This window comes from Chiloscyllium plagiosum, unplaced genomic scaffold, assembly GCF_037043375.1.
Source record: "Chiloscyllium plagiosum isolate Xiang-an unplaced genomic scaffold, Cpla_swu_hap1 HiC_scaffold_33, whole genome shotgun sequence".
Taxonomy (NCBI): Eukaryota; Metazoa; Chordata; class Chondrichthyes; order Orectolobiformes; family Hemiscylliidae; genus Chiloscyllium; species Chiloscyllium plagiosum.
The window spans coordinates 18,600,288-18,620,233 of NW_028270171.1; the positions used below are offsets into that span (position 1 = coordinate 18,600,288).

General features: G+C 41.2%; 1 protein-coding gene across 26 annotated transcripts in view; it reads right to left on the reverse strand.

Moving 5' to 3' along the window:
- The window catches only part of LOC122542270 (activating transcription factor 7-interacting protein 1-like), a 191,431-nt gene that overhangs the window by 89,159 nt on the left and 82,326 nt on the right, over positions 1-19,946 (reverse strand). For 25 of the 26 annotated variants that reach the window (XM_087978327.1, XM_043679842.2, XM_043679841.2 and 22 more), the window contains 2 exons: positions 10,325-11,439; positions 3,971-4,021 (listed from right to left, as the gene is read on the reverse strand). In XM_087978327.1, the coding sequence (XP_087834453.1) occupies positions 3,971-4,021; positions 10,325-11,439 (1,166 nt within the window). Of the gene's footprint in view, positions 1-3,970; positions 4,022-10,324; positions 11,440-16,573; positions 16,714-19,946 lie in introns of those variants that run through there. The other variant, XM_087978325.1, reaches the window with a different exon arrangement.

A 19,946-nucleotide genomic window follows, 5' to 3' on the forward strand; every position in this document is an offset into this window, starting at 1 on the left:
TTGGTCCAACCCGTCCATACCAACCAGATATCCCAACTCAATCTATTCCCACCTGCCAGCACCTGGCCCATATCCCTCCAAACCCTTCCTATTCATATACCCATCCAGATGCCTCTTGAGTGGTGCAATTGTACCAGCCTCCACCACATCCTCTGGCAGCTCATTCCATACACGTACCACCCTCTGCGTGAAACAGTTGCCCCTTGGGTCTCTTTTATATCTTTCCCCCCTCACCCTAAACCTATGCCCTCTAGTTCTGGACTCCCCAACCACAGGGAAAATACCTTGCCTATTTATCCTATCCATGCCCCTCAATTTTGTAAACCTCTACAAGGTCGCCCCTCAGCCTCCGACGCTCCAGGGAAAACAGCCCCAGCCTGTTCAGACTCTCCGTGTAGCTCAGATCCTCCAACCCTGGAAACATCCTTGTAAATCTTTTCTGAACCCTTTCAAGTTTCACAACATCTTTCCGATAGGAAGACCACAATTGCACGCAATATTCCAACAGTGGCCTAACCAATGTCCTGCACAGCTGCAGCATGACCTCCCAACTCCTGTACTCAATACTCTGACCAATAAAGGAAAGCATACCAAACGCCTCCATCACTATCCTATCTACCTGCGACTCCACTTTCAAGGAGCTATGAACCTGCACGCCAAGGTCACTTTGTTCAGCAACACTCCCTAGGACCTTACCATTAAGTGTATAAATCCTGCTAAGATTTGCTTTCCCAAAATGCTGCACCTCGCATTTATCGGAATTAAACTCCATCTGCCACTTCTCAGCCCATTGGCCCATCTGGTCAAGATCCTGTTGTAATCGGAGGTAACCCTCTTTGCTGTCCACTACACCTCCAATTTTGATGTCATCTGCAAACTTACTAACTGTACCTCTTATGCTCGCATCCAAATCATTTATGTAAATGACAAAAGGTAGAGGGCCCAGCACAAATCCTTGTGGCACTTCACTGGTCACAGGCCTCCAGTCTGAAAAACAACCCTCCACCACCACCCTCTGTCTTCTACCTTTGAGCCAGTTCTGTATCCAAATGGCTAGTCCTCCCTGTAACCCATGAGATCTAACCTTGCTAATCAGTCTCCCATGAAGAACCTTGTCAAACACCTTACTGAAGTCCATATAGATCACATTTACTGCTCTGCCCTCAATCTTCTTTACTTCATCAAAAAACTCAATCAAGTTTGTGAGACATGATTTCCCACGCACAAAGCCATGTTGACTATCCCAAATCAATCCTTGCCTTTCCAAATACATGTACATCCTGTCCCTCAGGATTCCCTCCAACAACTTGCCCACCACCGAGGTCAGGCTCACTGGTCTATAGTTCCCTGGCTTGTCCTTACCACCCTTCTTAAACAACTTCATATGGTTGATTTTGATGCTCTTTGTGGCTTTTGGCATAATGGTGGTATCTTGGCATCTTGGATTTTACCCATTCGACCATGTCAGAAGAATCTGATGCTTCATCACAGTACTAACTGATTTTGGGCTTGAATTTCTGCCTGTTAAGTCTGATAAATTGTATTCCTCAGACAAACTACTTACATGACCTTAAATTAATTTCTCCTTCAAAAACTCAGTATCATAGCATTAAAAATGTTTTATTAATTCCATAGAAGGCTGCAATTTCTCATTAAATCTCAGGTTTTATCACAAATTTCTTTTGGGACTAAGTACATGTTGAATGCTTGAATGTATTATGCTCTATTGAGTTTTCTTTCTTTTGTCTTACTAGACACTAACCAGCTGTAACAAAGAAAGAAGATGTCTTGATGGCAATGATCCTTATGTGTAGGCCTAAAACCATTCTGCAAAGCTGAAACTGCCTCTGAGAGACCCTTCATTTGGTCTCAGTAGGTCATCCAATAGGTGAGATAATGGGAAAGTCTCTACCAGAGCTGCCATACCTATGGTCTACTGCACCAACTGATCTGCATGAGTACTTTGGTTTTTTTGTTGAAATGTTCAGATTCTTTTACTCAGCATCGCCGATTCTTGACTAGTCTTCAAAGTGTTCAGAAAATCTTTATTCCCTACCCTTCAGAGGCTCTATAATTGAAGTCTGAGGTCTTGACCCGCCTTTGGAATCTTCCCATTTTTTACTTGGCCACATCTTTTAAGCTTTCCCAGGTACTGTACTGCTTTCAAAAGTCTTCTCTTTTCAGTTGTTACTTGCACTTGGTTTTAACTTCAGATCCTGCTTCTGGATGCTTTCTTCGCTCGATGTCACCATGTTTCTTACTATGCTTCAAGCTAATAATCGCTTCCTACACATTGTGATACAAGTCCAGAGTGTCACAAGATGAGGGTGCTTGCTCCTTATCTTTCAGGAAGGCTTCTCAACTGAGTTATTTATAACTGCAAATTGGTGCTTAAAATGGAGCAAATTTACTAAGATCACGGTCTTCACACACACGTCTGCCGTCTTCTCAGATAATTGAACCATGTGATCAGAATTCCACAACCATAAACTTCCAAAATAATAAAGATGTGAGTATATGCTTTTCTTTTGATGATTTAAAACAAAATGTATTGATTTTATTAGATTTGATTTTTAAGGGCACTTTCTATTCAAATGTTAAATAGCTGTAGACAACTCCTTACAAAGGAAATGTGATTGCAAGGAACAAAAAAAAAACATTTCTACTTGAATTGGGACACTTGGGACCACAGATTATGCACTGTAAAATTGATACTCAATTGAATGTGAATTTGTGACTAACATTTGTATGTCAATTCAATTTGCTGTTACTATTGGGGTCAATAGCTCCTTCAAGTCTTTAACCTGAAGGAGTACCTCGCACTATTTATATTTAAACTTAAATCAAATGCAACCATTGCTTGAGATATTTCTCACATTTTAAACAACGGTGCTATTGGTGATTTATTTGCAGTCATTTCTCCTTATCCACGGAGGGTTCCATTCCCGAGAACCCCTGTGAATGAAATTCGCAAGTGCAGAACTTGTTTAAAAGTAGGATAAAAATAGTGGATGCGTGATTTTTGTGGATGTTGTCATTACTTATTTTTTGGCATGGATAGATGAATGTGTAATTAGTGATTTTGCAGATACAATAAATCACTAGCCAGAAGTAAAAGCTGTTTGCAGTCAACTCTGGCATCCAATTTGGAGAGCTGAGAGATGCAGAGGGCTCAGTTTGTACTTATGGACTGCTATTCAATTAGCAAGTTATTCAGAACTATCCTTTACAATTGGCTGCACAAATGAGTTAGATTCAGCTGTCATCACAAAGATTTATTCTCAAGAATGGCTTTTTTGCTTGTTAAAGGTCAGGTTATGAATTGCATAGGCTGCTTTGATTAGAACAGTAACAAAGTGTCCTAGCAATTTGCTGGGAAACAAAAAAGTCAGACTTAGTCTGATGGCAAACTAGGATTAAGCATTAATTTAAATGTGTATTATTGGAGGGAAACATCACTTGTCTCTTGACCAAATTGAAATCATGGGTATTTGGCCTATGATTTTTAGCATACACCATAGATCAGTCTGCATTCTTTGTTGAATGTCTGCAATTGCCAATAAAAACTGATTTCCAAACTGTCACTTTCCTTTTGGAAAATTCTTTAGAGAGTGAAGGAAAAATGTTTCTGACTATTGTGTGTAAAATTTGAAGACCATAACCTCACCCACATGTTTGTGATTTAATTTGCTGAAATTAAACATGTAGGAGTGCAATTAATGATGAGTAATTACAGTGCTATTTAACAACATGGGGGGTGGCAGGAGAAGTTATTTGAAAGAATGCTATTTATTCCTCTTTGAAATGATCTACTGCTTTGAAGTCTGCAGCACATTCTATTATACCAAAGATGATGCAGTGAATAGTTTTAGTATTTTGTGGAAAAGAAAAAGATGGAAAGAGAGTACAATTAAGATATTAAAAATGCTACATGTTTTGTGCAACATTTTCCTAGGAAAAATGTACTTACTTGGTTCTTGCTTTTGTCTTGTTTCAGCAGCTTGCTTTATGTGATCTGTATCTAGAAGGCAGAATATACAAAAAAAACTATTGAGTCATCATATTGGTCAGTAAACGTTTACTTAGAAGCTTAAGAAACCTGTCAGTTAAGCCATTGCAATTATCTCACATCTAATGCCAATAGCGCTGGTCGGAGCCACTTAAAAATATTCCTGGTTAAAAGGTGAACTATAAAGTGAACAATGTGAACTATAAAATGGGCAATAAGTGGCAGCTCTAAATATGGATTAGGAATCAGGCTTGGTGGGCAAAGGGCCTATTCCTGTGCTATATTGTGTTGTAAAGCCAAACTCTCTTAAAAGGTCAGAAACCTGTTGGAATGAGTATTCGAAACTACAACGGTGATGACATTTGTTTTGCATATGATTGAAGGGCACTTAAAAGTTACCTTTACCCCTACAATTCCAAAATTGTCATTAAAAAAAAATTAAGATTTAAATTATGCATTTTCACACTTCCATTTTTAAGTTTATAACAAATTGAATCTGCATAAGGAAAAACTGCAAGCTGCAGACATTGGCAAATCTGTTTGTGCAAAACAAGCCAGCAGTGGGAATATCAATTCATTATTTCAGACTGATCCTCCTCTGAGATCATAAGCTGGATGTTCAGGGAAATTCAGTAACTTATTGCAGACAACAAACAGATGGACACTGCATATAGTGTCAACAAGAAAAAGGGTCTGGTTGTCAATTGTCAATACTGCAGCCACCACAATTCCTAGATACAGGATGAAAGAAAAAGTCTATGCTCAAGGATACAATAAAGTTCAAAACAAATGAGTGAAATACACAGCCTTTGGCTTAGGAGTTAGAAGCAACAAATGCAGGTGGTCAGATCTTAAAATTAGAAATTGTGTAAAGGTCCCATGCAAAAAACTTGTCAGCTAGCCTGCCTGCAAAAACAGGAGATTGTGCAGTTTACTTCCTTCATTTATTTTTGATGAGCAAAATGGACTTAACCTCGTGGAATTTACTTTATGCTTGCCTGCTGCTTATGACTTAAACCAACTTAATGAATTGTATCTGACCTTGCTGCAACAACTATTTCTCTATATGTTTGAATTATAAATGGACAAGTTATGCACAATAAAACCGTGTTTTTCCACTCTTAAGTTATACTATTGCAACATTTGCTCGTGAACACTATTGGCCAAGCACAAGACACCCAGACCACCTGTGGGACTGACCTGCACCTCTATATCTAAAATTAAGAGCAAACTTCAAGTTGCATTAATCTTGAAACTCTGCGGTTATTTATGATAATTGTAGCTAGTTAGGATGCATAATAAAACTGTTGCAGGAGGGAAAAGAAATATCCAAAAACTCAGACCTGCTGAGATTTTCCAGCACTTTTGTTTCTGACTTTCTCACAGATTGAATTTAAATCATTGCCATTTCTTAGGTAAGACTGATTTTTGTTAACTCTACCATATGGAGAATTAATGAGAACTTGGAAATACCCAACTGCAGTCTTACTGGGATCAAAGAGTTAGAGTACTTACTGGGATACAGCCTATAAAGTTGTGAACAGAATCAAATAAATATTTCTGCAATCATGCAATGATCAAACTAAACTGGAATATTTTGCCCAAAGGAAAAAATGTGGAATGCCCAAAGCTCCCCTGATCTGCAATTCTTTGAGATTAGCCTGGCAACCAATTTCAAACTCAGAACGGAGAACACAGAGCAGTTCAGAAATACTGGAGATCACAGCAGGTCAGGCAGCATCCATGGAGAGAGAGCAAGTTAATGTTGAGCCTCAGCATGGGGGGTTGGAATAAGGGGAAAGTACGTCAATCAGGTAGGTAGGTCAGTCAGTCGGTCATTGATAGTAAGTTTACTATTCAGGATAGCCAGGGTCAGTGAAAAGGAGGGAACAGACTTCTAGTTTATTTCAATGAACAAGGCCTGACTGGCAAGGCAGATGAGCTCAGGGCACGGTTTGGCTCTGGGGACTTGGACATAATAGCCGAAACTTGACTGAGAGAATGGCAGGACTGGCAGCTTAAAATGTTCCAGGATACACAAGTACAAATTAGTGAGGAGGGGAAATTGCCTTTTTATAAAGGGAGGACATAACAGTACTTAGAGAGGATATTAAGGGATCATCAAATGAGGCTATATGGTTAGAACTTACAAACAAGGAGGGGACGATCACTTGGTTGGGATTGCACAATAAAATCTCCAACCAATGTGTCTAATTTCCCCTGTATTTACTGGGCCAGAATGTAAAAGGCCCAGATGGGGTGGAATTTGTCAAATGTGTCCAAGAAGGTTTCCTAAATCAACATACAGAAGGCCCTATTTGGAAGGGTGCAACACTAGTCCTCCTTTTAGAAAGTCAGGTCAAGCAAGTCATGGGCCAGTCAGACAGCGTTTTGGATCCAGTGACTATAACTTTTAGTTTTAAGATAGTTACCAATAAACAGAAGACAGATCCACAGGTTAAGATGCTAAACTGGAGCAGGGCCAATTTTAGGGCCATTAGGCAGGATCTAGCAGAGGTCAACTGGGTAAGTCTGTTTGAAGGAAAAGGAATGACTAGCAAATGAGAGGGTTTTAAAAATATGGCCCTGTTAGGGTGACGGGAAAAGCTAGCAGGTTTAGGGATCCTTGGCTGATGAGGGATATTGAGGCTCTGGGGGGGAAAAGGTCGGCGGCATAGACTGGGTTTAAGCTATCAGGCTCAAGTGAATCCCTAGATTACTATCAAATAAATGTAAAAGCACATTTAACAGGGAAATCAGAAGAGCAAAGAGTGTAAGAGATGGATTGGTCAGATACAGTTAAAGATAATCCTGACGTTCTATATCTATACTAAAATAAAAGGGTGGCTCGGGAGAGAATAGTCCCCTTAAAAGATTAGTATCGTCATCTATGTGTGGAGCCACGGGAGATTTGGGAGACTTTTAATGGAAATTTTTCCTCAGTGTTTACTGAGGAGAGAATCATGGGTGCCAAGGAAAGAAGTGAAACAAGCAAGGATGTTTCGGACTGCATAAATATTACCAGAAAAGTGTGTCTGCAGCCTTAAAGCACATTGAGGAGGATAAATCCCTTGGGCCTGATTAAATCCATCCTTGGACGCTGAAGGAAGCTAGGGAAGAAATTGCATTGATTTTTGCCTCATCATCTTTAGCCACTGGTGAAGTTCTGGAGGACTGGAGGATGGCTAATGTTGTTCCATTGTTTAAGAAAGGTAGCAAAGGCAAGCCAGGGAACTAAGGCCAGTGAACCTGACATCAGTGGGAGGCAAGTTCTTGGACAGAATACTGATGGACAGGATCAACCAACATTTGGATATTCAAGATCTGATTAGGGATAGTCAGCATGGATTTGTGTGCAGGAAGTCATGTCTACAAATCTTTTAGAGTTTTTCAAAGGAGATAACCAAGAGGATAGATGAGAGGATTTCAGTGGATGTTATCTATATGGACTTTAGTAAGGCCTTTGACAAGGCCCTGCATGGCAGGCAAGTCATGAAGGTTAGGTTGCATGGGATCCAGACAGAGCTAGTTAATTGGATTCAAAATTGGCTTGATGGTAGAAAGCAGAGGATGGTAATTGAAGGTTGTTTCTTGGATTGGAGACCTGTGACTAGTGGTGTGCCACAGGGGTTAGTCGTGGGACCTTTGTTATTTACAGAAATGATCTGGATGTAAATGTACAAGGCATGATTAGTAAGTTTGCAGAAGATACAAAATTAGGACATATTACTGATAGCAAGGAAGGTTATCAAAAAGTAGAGCGTTCTTGATCAAATGGGGAAGTGCACTGAGGATTGACAAATGAAATTCAACATAAGTGTTAGGTGTTGTACTTTGGAAAGTCAAACCAAAGTTGGACTTACACAATAAAGTCCTGAGGAGTGTTGTGGAACAGAGACCAGGAGAACAAGCATATGGTCCTTTGAAAACAGCATTATAGGTAGACAGGATGGTGAAAAAAGACATTTAGCATGCTGGCCTTCATCAGTCAACAGTACGGAATTGGGACATTATGTTACAGTTGTATAAGTGGTCGGTGAGGATGCACTTGGAGTGCTGTGAACAGTTTTGGTTATAGGAAGGACATAGTTAAACTGGAAAAAAAAGAGCAAAGATGATTTGAGGATGCTGCCATGACTAGGAGGCCTGAATTATAGGGAGAGGTTAGCCAGGATAGGACTTTGTTCCTTGGAACGTAGGAGAACGAGGGACGACCTTATTTGAGGTGCTGAAAATCATGAGGGGCATAGATAGGATGAATACAGTCTTTTTTTAAAAAAAAAAACAGGGATGAGGAATTGAAAACTAGAGGACATAGGTTTAAGGTGAGAGGGGAAAGATTTGAGAACCTGAGGGGCAACTTCTTCAGAGAGTGGTGTGTATATGTCTGTGGCAGTCCATTCCAGTGGTTGAAATAGGTACAATAGCAACATTAAAAACAACATTTGGATAGATACATGGATGGGAAGAGTTTAGAAGGATATGGACCAAATGCAGGCAATTGGAACTTGCTGAGTGGGCGCCATGGCCAGCATGGACCAGTTTGGGTCAAAGGGCCTGTTTCCAGGAGAAAACATGTTAGTAGTTTACATTAAGGGATCAAAAGGTGAGAATGGCAGAACAACTGTCTCCTGCCAGACCTGAAAGGAGATAAGTGGGATGGGGAGGGGAGGACACGATAAGCTAAAAAGGAAAGAAAAGAAATAGTTCACAATTTAAAAGGTGTTGAATTCAATGCTAAGCCCAGAAGGTTGCAGAGTGCCTAGTCTTAAGATGAGATGTTCCTCCAGTTTGCACTGTTTCATTGGAACATTGCAGCATATTAAGGATAGACATGTGAACACTTCAGCATGCAAAGGACTACCAAATGCCTCCAGTCGATGTGCAAGCAGGACCCTGACTTTCCCATAGCTGGTCATTTTAACAGCATCCTGCTCACATGTCTATCCTTGACATGCTGCAACGTTCCAGTGAAACAGCACAAACTAGAGGAACATCTCATCTTCAGACAAGGCACTTTGCAGCCTTCTGGGCTTAGTATGGGGAGTTCAACACCTTCAAACTGTGAACCATTTCTTTCCGTTCTTTTACTTATGTCCTCTCCTGCCCATCCCACTTGTATCCTTTCAAGTCTGGTAGGAGGCACACCATTGCTCTGCCATTCTCACATTCTGATTACTTAAGGTAAACTAACAACGTTTCTCCATCAGGACCCTAGACCCACTACCGCAAACATCCTCCACCAACTCAACCCCCTCCCCTTTCAAAACTAAGTGCTTTCCCCCCCACGCTTCACTTCAGCTCTGAAGTCATCTAGACTCAAAATATTAGCTTGCTCTCTCTCCATGGATACTGCCTGATCCAGTGATCTCCAGCTTTTGTTATTTTCAGTACAGATTCCAGCATCTGCAGTAGTTTGTTCCTTCAGAAATACTGGACTTGCCAGAGGCAGATGCTGTTACTGTAAAAATCATTTTTAAATGAGAATTTATCAGAACACAAATTCAGAGATGAAAAGGTCTTCATCCTGCAGAAAGTGGGGCTCTATACCTTCAACAGGAACCAGCAGTCTACTAGGAGAAAGTGAGGACCTGCAGATGCTGGAGATCAGAGCTGAAAAATGAGTTGCTGGAAAAGCGCAGCAGGTCAGGCAGCATCCAAGGAGCAGGAAAATCAATGTTTCGGGCATAAGGCATGAAAAAGGGCTTATGCCCAAAACATCGATTCTCCTGCTCCTTGGATGCTGCCTGACCTGCTGCGCTTTTCCAGCAACACATTTTTCAGCTTTACCAGCAGTCTACTGTTGATACTGACCTAGACTGATACCTAGACAGAACGCAGATGGCTGCTTTGAATGGTGTTGATAATGGTTTGCTAATGGAGAACAAACTTTTAGTTTTGTACAATTTTCAGTGGGGTGGTTGCAAAATATAGTTATTCAACAGCCTTGTCCCCTTCTGGAGAAAGCTGTATGCATCAAACATTCATACTAAATCACACACACCAAGTGATACTTGATCAAATCATCTGTGTCTGTTATGAGATTCTCACCGACAGAGCTTAAAATGTACTTCTACATTAAGTGTAAAGGAAACAAAAGTCAACATTCTAGCCATCCAATGTAGTCAAATTATGGAGTCAAAGCCCCTCAGAACTTTTCTGAAAATGAACTTTTTTTAAAAAAGGATCATAGGCCATAACTAGTAAAAGCAAGCCTAAGTGGTGAAAGAACAAACAATAGCACCTTTAAAATTTAGAGACTTCTATCCAAAACACAATCAGCAAAAGACATTTTGATACAAAAAGCAACCATACCTGGTTCATCGTTTTTTGGTGCCAGCTCTTCACTTTCTGTTTTATTCTCAATTATTGGCTCATCCTCATCTGATAGGACAAGGAATGCTTCCTCTGGCAAGTTGCCATTGCACTCCTCTTTTGTTGGGGAACTGCATGGAGATGTGTCCATCGGCTCTTCCTGCAAGTCTTTCAATGAACTGTCCTTTGGTGATGGGGAATCCACTGCAGGAATAATTCCTTGATTACTGGATAAGTCAGCGTCCTTCTCTGGGGCCAGTTTCTCCAAAATAGGGATTATTTCTTCGATTTCCAGTTGGTTGTTCTCAGCCAATTTGTTCTCATTTAATTTGTCTTTTGTTGCAATCTCACTTTCAATCTCTGTACACTCAAGCTTAGAGCTTTCACAATTATTTTTCTCTTGCACAGATTCTATACTACTTGTTATTGCCTCTTCACTAATGTCCAATGAACTTTCATGGTCTTCCTTTTCTCTAACTGAGGAAGACGACAACTGTAATGTAAGGCTAGTTTCATCAGATATTTTCTGACTCCTGCTGTCACTAACAGAAGCTGGCCTTTCCTTCTCTGAAGGACAGTGAGAATCAGAACCTGATTTATCTGCAAGTAAAGAATCCTGCTTCAACTCAACAGACTCTGGTTCCACAATATCATCTACTTTGCTCTGAACATCCAAAATATGGGTTTCTGTACTCCCAGTAGAAATCTGTTCATCCTTAGCAAGTAGTGGTATCAAGTCCATTTTCTCATCTTGTGAATTTATATCCCCATCTTCATCAAGACATTTTTCAGCACAGTTTAGTTCATGTGTTTGTGCAATATTAAGTTCATCAATGGGGTGGCTTTGCAGTTCCTCTGGGCCTAGCCTCACATCATTAATACCATCAATGTCAGTATCATCCATGCAATTAGTATTTAATGAGGATTTGTTGTCGGAATCTCCATTTTCATGTCTACCATTACACAGTTTAGTTTTGGTCTCTTCATTTGCTTTTAAAAGTTCCTCCCTGCTTTTATAAATTGCTTCTAGCTGTTGTCGGTCACTTGCACGCATCGTTTTTCTGGCTTTGAAGACTTTTTTTGGAAGGTCTTCACTGGTATCCATCTCAGAATTCCTGAAGGCAAGAAAATTAAAAAGGAAAGAACTGAAATAATACTCATTTTAGTAGAGTCAACAGGTTAAGACAATTAAATAATTGCACATCATTTACTTTTGGCAACAAATAATAAATTCAAAGCTACCCAATATAGTCTAAACAGTCAGCATATTCCTCCGCCGTATCTGATCCCAGGAGGACCAGTTCCACCACAGAACACCAAATGGCCTCCTTCTTTAGAGACCGCAATTTCCCTTCCCCCACCCAGTGTTTGAAGATACCCTCCAACGTAGCTCATCCAATTCCCACACCTCCGCCCTCAAGCCCCACCCCCCCAACCGTAACAAGGACAGAACCCCAACCCCATCCTCACTTTCCATCTTACCAACCTTCGCATAAACCACATCATCTGCCAACATTTCCTCCACTTCCAAACGGACCCCACTAGAGATATATTTCCCTCCGCACCCCTTTCCGCAAAGACCATTCCCTCAGTGACTACCTGGTCTGGTCCACGCTCCCCAACAGCCCATCCTCCTGTCCTGGCACCTTCCCCTGCCACCACGGGAATTGCAAAATCTGCGCCCACACCTCCTCCCTCACCTCCATCCAAGGTCCCAAAAGGAGCCTTCCACATCCAAATTTTTACCTGTACATCCAATGTCATTTATGGTATCGGTTGCTCCCAATGGGGAGACTGAACGCCTCCTCGCAGAGCACTTCAGGAAACATCTCCAGGACACCCGCACCAATCAACCACACCGCCCCGTGGCCCAACATTTCAATTCCCCCTCCCACTCTGCCAAGGACATGCAGGTCCTGGGCCTCCTCCACTGCTCCTCCCTCACCAGCTGACACCTGGAGGAAGAAAGCCTCATCTTCCGTCTTGGAACACTTCAACCCCAGGGCATCAATGTGGACTTCACCAGTTTCCTTATTTCCCCTCCCCCCAACCTTACCCCAGTTCCAACCTTCCAGCTCAGCTCTGTCCTCATGACCTGTCCTACCTGCCAATCTCCCTTCCCACTTTTCTGCTCCTCCCTCCCCTCTGACCTATCACTTCTATCCCCACCCCCATTTACCTACTGTACCCTTTGCTACCTTCCCTAGCGCGCCCCCCCCCCCCCATTTATCTCTCCACCTTGGAGGCTCCCCGCCTCCATTCCGGATGAAGGGCTTTTGCCCGAAATGTTGATTTTCCGGTTCCTCTGATGCTACCTGACCTGCTGTGCTTTTCCAGCACCACTAATCTAAACTCTGGTTTCCAGCATCTGCAGTCCTCACTTTCGCCGAGCATATGCAATGCAATCAATACAACCCTTTAAGTAATTCTTGAGACAAGATAATCTCTTGAAGTCATGTTTTAGAATTACCAATTTAAAATCCAATACAAAATGTAATTTTGAGCCGAGTACCGGCAGTTTTAGTCTAGCTAGCAATCACAAGAATTATATTTTCAAAATGAGTAAGTGTTGTAGAGTTTTAGGTTAGCTCAATACACATCTATAATAAAAGCTAAATCAGCTTTAGCTATGTTTAATTTACATTTGTTTCAATATCAAACTCTAATGTACAATGGTCTCAGATCAAAAATCACAGCAAGATCACCTGGGCTTCTAATCATATAAAGATAGAGAAAAAAAGTTACAGAAAGGCAATAATACAGCAGGTAAACAAGTTTTAATTCCTTTGCCTGGAAGGACAAATTTATTGGCTTGCTTTAAGGAGTGCAAATAGCTGCAGTTATTTACACTGCCGTTTTTAATACAGTACAATTAGTTTGTAAACTTGTGGTTTGCTTTGGACCAGGCCAAACTCCTCAACATTTCAAGAAAGTAACCCAGGCTCCAACTTTACACCTGCTTAGAACAACTAGCAAAGTGGATATTCCAGCAGAAATGGTTCTGGTCAAACCTCAATTTTAAATAAAAACAGAATTTATTTACAAGATTACTGAATAAAACAAACACCACAAACAGAACACCAAATAAATTAACCTGAAAGCCCAACAGATCATCCAGACACTGTTCCAAATACTTAGAACAATCCCCATAAACAAACACCCCTTGGTACCAAAGGAAAAATCAAACACCGGGTCTTAGAAGATAGTAGTCAGAAAGAAAGTAAGTATCAGCCTGGACCTGCTTCTTTGGGTCCAGCAACCTTTTCGACATGACTGCTAAAAAAAAACAAACGAGAATAAAACTGAGCTGGGAGAACTGGCCACTCCCTTTTCATTGTGCGAGAGAGTTTTTTTTTAAAAACACTTGAAAGTCTTCTGCCTGAGGCAGTATCTGTAAGCTATTATCAAATTGGCCCTAAAACCCTTCAACCCTTGACTTTGAGTTTGTCATTTATGACCTCTGACAAATACAACCAGGACAGCATAACCTTGTTAAAGGAGCAACTTTGTCACTTGATCAGAAAGCAAGAACACATAGCACCTACAAATGTTGGGCATTCTTTGAATACTGCACCCTGTGGTTATGATACTCCTACAGCTACGTCAGTTAGAAAATTCTTCTAAACTTCAGACACTTGTTACATTGGAGTTTGCTAATCTCCTTCAAAAGTCATAGAGACTTATTGGTACAGTGGCTCAGTGGCTAGCAGTGCTACTTCACTGCACCAGGAACCCGGGTTAGATTCTACCAGGCGACTATCTATGCAGAGTTTACACATTGTGTGTGTGCGCGTGGCTTTCCTCTGGTTTCTTCCCATAGTCCAAAAGATGTGTAAGTTAGATAGACTAGTCTCGTTAAATTGCTCAAGAAGTGTACAGGGATGTGCAGGCTAAGTGGGAAATGAGGGTTACAGGAATAGGGCAAGGGGAGTGGGTGTGGAGAAGCTGCTCTTCGGAGGGTCAGTGTGGACTTAATGGGCTGAATGGACTGCTTCCACATTGTAGGGATTCTATTATTCTAAAATTTAGGGCATTTCATGTGGGGAGTTTCAATGCAAGCCAGTTCAAGCCTCCATTACCACCTGTGAAAAAGTTGAAAATTTGCAATAAATTAAAAGCTTTCATGGTACTAGTCCAGAGATTATGAAAATTTCATAAGCTGGTGTGAACTCATGATCTCCAGATACTAGTTAAGCAACATTACTACCCATAGCTACACTTCTTTCTGTTGAAATCAAATTTATCAAGTGTTGGAATCAAAGCAATGCAACATATCCTTTATGATACAGTTTCAGATTGAGGGGTCATCTTTATGGTACAGTTCTGATTACTTTCGTTTCCCAAAATGTGCACAGAAATTCAAAAAACATTACAAGCTTGAGGGTATAAAGAAAAATTTAAGTAAACGTCAAGTTTTTAATTATCTGAAAACCTGAAATGTTCATTATTCTTCGCCCTGTTCAGTCGCCCCACCATCCCATTCATGTGAAACTCTGAACAGAATTATCACTTCAAACTACACTTTTTTCATTCTCAGTCAGTTGAAATCTGTGAGCCTTTGTTATATAGTTTATGTTATCTACCTAATAAAACGGTGTTCCATTACTTCCAATGTTTCAATGTCCTTCTCAGAACATAAATCAAAAATTTCCACATTAGCCCAATTGTGATCAAATTATAATAAAATTGATTCACCAGAACAGATCAATGAGAACAGTGCATAGGAAGCTCAATGCAGTTTTTGATAGCTGATAATACTCTATTCGCTAGAACATACCCTCCCAAAAAATCAGTCAAACTCAAAACATCCAAGAACAAAAGGAAAAAAGCCTAGTTATACCACTGGATTCTTGGATCAGCAGCTACATATAGTCATATAGAGATGTACAGCACGGAAACAGACCCTTCAGTCCAACCCATCACGCCGACCAGATATCCCAACCCAATCTAGTCCCACCTGCCAGTACCCAGCCCATATCCCTCCAAACCCTTCCTATTCATATATCCATCCAAATGTTGCAATTGTACCGCCTCCACCACATCCTCTGGCAGCTCATTCCATACACGTACCACCCTCAGCGTGAAAAAGTGGCCTCTTGGGTCTCTTTTATATATCTTTCCCCTCTCACCCTAAACCTATAGTTCTGGACTCCCCGACCCCAGGGAAAAGACTTTGCCTATTTATCCTATCCATGCCCCTCAATTTTGTAAACCTCTATAAGGTCACCCCTCAGCCTCCGACGCTCCAGGGAAAAAAGTACAGCTGCTAGTCCAAATAAAAGTCGACCTTCAAGAAATCTCCATTGTCTATTTTAATCAGACCATCAAATAAAAGCAGGGAAACCAACTCAATTAGGTGGACTGTTGCCAATTACTCCGCCATTCATCGTCCTTTTGATTCATCAGTTTAAAACTGTCCTGATTCGCATCTTACCTAATTTATTCTGTAACTATTGAACTGTCACCTCAGATCATTATAGATGGTGAAAGAATAGGTTGATGTTTCTCCACTGTGACTTTTCTAGTGACAGAACCAACATTGAAATATGGATTTTCACAAGTGGTTAGCACTAACAATCTCATTGTTGCAGCCGAGTAGTTCCTGAATAGCTCAGCTTTATCCACCTAGTGGAGGTGCCGATGTTGGACTAGGTCAAAAATCACAATACTGGTTATAGTCTAATTGAGACTTAAATTAGAAGATAGAGTTTGAACCAGCGGTTAAGAAAAAAGTATGCACATTTGGCAAATTGACATTTATTCATATCCTCTGTCCAGTACTTCCCAATGCACATTTTTATTGGTTACATTTGCTGCCACAAAAGCAGACTATGCACTTAACGTGCATGAGGTTGACGTGCCTGTAATCTCAGTGATGTCCCAGGTAGCTGTTTGCGATGAAGCTGGCGAGAGTCAAAAAGTGTGGTGCTTGTAAAGCACAGCAGGTCAGGCTGCTTCTGAGAAGCATCATCGTCGACAGCTTGGGCAGAAGCCCTTCACCAGGAATGCAATGAAGATGGTGCTGATCAAATTCAGACATTTCATTGTCTGCCCCTCACGTATTAGTTATCCCTCTTGACTTGCGGCACGTGAGGCAGGGAGCAGGTAGGGCAAGACAGTGAAGTATTAGAATCAGAGTGACAAGGCATCCTGAGGGCTCAACAAATGCATATATGACAATGATGTCAGTAATGGGAAATACTGAATTGCTGTACCAGCCTAGTGTTATGATTTAAATTTATACAGTACCTTTATCAAGATAGTTATTAAACATGAAGCCACAAAGATACCAGGGAGGTACGTCAGTTTTAAGCAGCATAGTAAAGGATATACGTGAATGCAGAGAGGCCTGGATCAGTGTGGTTATCCTGGAGGTTTGCAAGTTAACAGGAGTCTGCAGAAGACAGGGATAAACTCACTGAAGGATTTAAAACAAGATATGAATTCAAAAATTGAGAAGCTTAAAAAGGGAGGGAGTGAAGTAGTCAGTAAATACAGGGATAATGAGTAAATATGATTTGGCCATATGCAGTAGGTAAAAATAGCAAATAATTGATACACAGCACAGTTCCACAAACAGTGAATAATTGAACAATTTTGACTGACAAATGCTGATCAGGAGATTTGACCAAGACACAAAGTTCATACAGCTCTTCAAATAGTGCCACGGATACAAAAGTATGACAATGCAATAAGTCATCAGTACTACACTAGAATTCCATCATGGAAAAATGTATCTAACTGCCATAATGGAGATCAAACCCACAATAGTGTTCAAGTCATATACTGACGCATGAGGGTGGCGTAAGTAACGAATGAGTTGACAGTGCAGGTGTGTACAATTACAACATTTATTCACGGATACATGAATAGGAAGGGATTAAAGGGAGATGGGCCAAATGCTGGCAAATGGGACGAGATCAGTTTAGGATATCTGGTTGGCATGGAGGAGTTGAACAGAATGGTTGGTTTCCATTCTGTACAACTCTGACTAGGCTTGCTCAAATGGCAAAGTCTCAGATGAAGGCATCTGATAATAGAAAAAAAAACACTCCATGAAGTAGTTAACATCTTTAATAAAAGAATGGGCATAAAATGTGCATATCTCCAATCAGTGTCTGCATAAGTAATATTGTGGCCAGTGGCTATACTGGATTTACCTACCAAGAAGAGGGAGGACAGAGTGACTACCCTGACATCAAGGCAACATTTGATCAAGTGGCATCAAGAAGATCAGACAACATGGAAATCAAATTGAGAATCAAAAGGTAGACCACTCTATGGATTGGAGCCGTACTTAGTACAAAGAAGGATAGCTGATGATTTTGGAGGCCGACCATTTTAGTTCCAGTACACAGTTCTTTGGGCCTAGACCCAGTCATCTTAGCTGTGTGGATGCTAACTGATGATTGGAATGTTCAGTTCCATTTCACACTTCAGGTAGGAAAACAATCCATGCCGTTAAGATGTGGACAACTTTCAACCTTCGGCTGAGAAACGGAGGTAACACTTGTGCCAGACAATAACCATTTTAAACACGAGACAAATCAATCTTATCTCCATGACACTCAAATGGCACTGTGGTTTTAACACCCACCAAAACAAAGAATTGGTCATCATTCAAGACAAAGTAGTCCCAACAGCCCACCTACCAACATGAAAGTTGCCACCCAGGTAAATAGTGCGGTGAAGAAGGCATATGGCGTACTAGCTTTTATTGGTAGAGGAATTGAGTTCCGGAGTCCTGAGGTCATGCTGCAGTTGTATAAGACTCTGGTGCGGCCGCATCTGGAGTATTGTGTGCAGTTTTGGTCGCCATACTATAGGAAGGATGTGGAGGCACTGGAACGGGTGCAGAGGCAGTTTACCAGGATGTTGCCTGGTATGGTAGAAAGATCGTATAAGGAAAGGCTGAGGCACTTGGGGTTGTTTTCATTGGAGAAAAGAAGGTTTAGGGGTGACTTGATAGAGGTGTACAAGGTGATTAGGGGTTTAGATAGGGTCGACAGTGAGAATCTTTTTCCACGTATGGAGTCAGCTATTACAAGGGGGCATAGCTTTAAATTAAGGAGGGGTAGGTATAGGACAGATGTTAGGGGTAGGTTCTTTACTCAGCGAGTCGTGAGTTCGTGGAATGCCCTGCCAGTAGCAGTGGTGGACTCTCCCTCATTATGGGCATTTAAGCGGGCATTGGATAGGCATATGGAGGATAGTGGGCTAGTGTAGGTTAGGTGGGCTTGGATCGGCGCAACATCGAGGGCCGAAGGGCCTGTACTGCGCTGTATTCTTCTATGTTCTATGTTCTATAAATATTCACTACTCCTAACACTAAGTGGCAGAAGGGCATAAGATATAAAAGATATACTGCAGCAACTCACTAAAGGCTCTTTTTACAGCACCTTCCACCTTTTGAATACTGCGTACAGTTCTGGTCGCCACATTACCAAAAAGGATGTGGATGCTTTGGACAGGGTGCAGAGGACGTTCACCAGGATATTGCCTAGTAGGGAGAGCGCTAGTTATGAAGAGGGTTGAGTAGATTAGGATTATTTTCATTAGAAAGAGAGGTTGAGGGGGGACCTGATTGGAGTCTACAAAATGATGAGGGATACAGACAGGGTAGAAAGCAAGAATCTTTCCCTAATTCCAGGTATCAATCTAGTAAATTAAAACAAGTAACTGCAGATACTGGCAGAATCTGTGGAGAAAATGCAGAATTAGTGGTTTTGGATCCAGTAACCTTTCTTCAGAAATCCACAGATAATGCCAGCCCTGTGCAGATTCACAAGCAACTTGTTACCAACCTAGTAAACTTTCTCAGAGCAGCCTCCAAGGCATATACATCCACTCTTTAACAGGAGAGAAAAATTGCATACAGTTAAGAGATCAGGTCTCAACCAGACTCTAACTGAAGCATAAAATCAATGCATCTATGAGCTTATTAGCCATTTCTTTTAAGATGAAGGTTGAAGTCTGTCTGGAATTGGACCTTCGGTTTGACTCTCCATCAGTTAGAGAAATTGCAACCACAAGGGAAAGGAATTTGAGTGTTACAAGTTTGCCAGGAAAGACCTAAAGAGAGCGCCAAGGGGAGCCAGGAGGGGACATGAGCAGTCGTTGGCAGATAGGATCAAGGAAAACCTTAAGGTTTGCTATAGGTATGTCAGGAATAAACGAATGACTAGAGTAAGATTAGAGTCAATCAAGAATAGTAGTGGGAAGTTGTGCATGGAGTCAGAGGAGATAGGGGAAGTGTGAAATGAATACTTTTTATCAGTATTCACACTAGAGAAAAAAAGATACAATGTGGTCAAGGAGAATACAGAGATACACGCTACTAGACGAGATGGGATTGAGGTGCATAAGGAGGCAAGTTTCCAGAAAGTGTGAATATAGATAAATCCCCTTGTCCAGATAGGATTTATCTTGCGATTCTCTGGGAAGCCAGGGAGGAGATTGCAAAGCCTTTGACATTTACTTTGTCATTATCTACAGGCATAGTGCCAGAAGACTCGTGGATAGCAAATGTTGTTCTATTGTTCAAGAAAGGGGGGAGGGCGGGGGGGAAACACGGGTAGAGACAACCCTGGAAAATATAGACCTGTGAGCCTTAGTTTGGTTG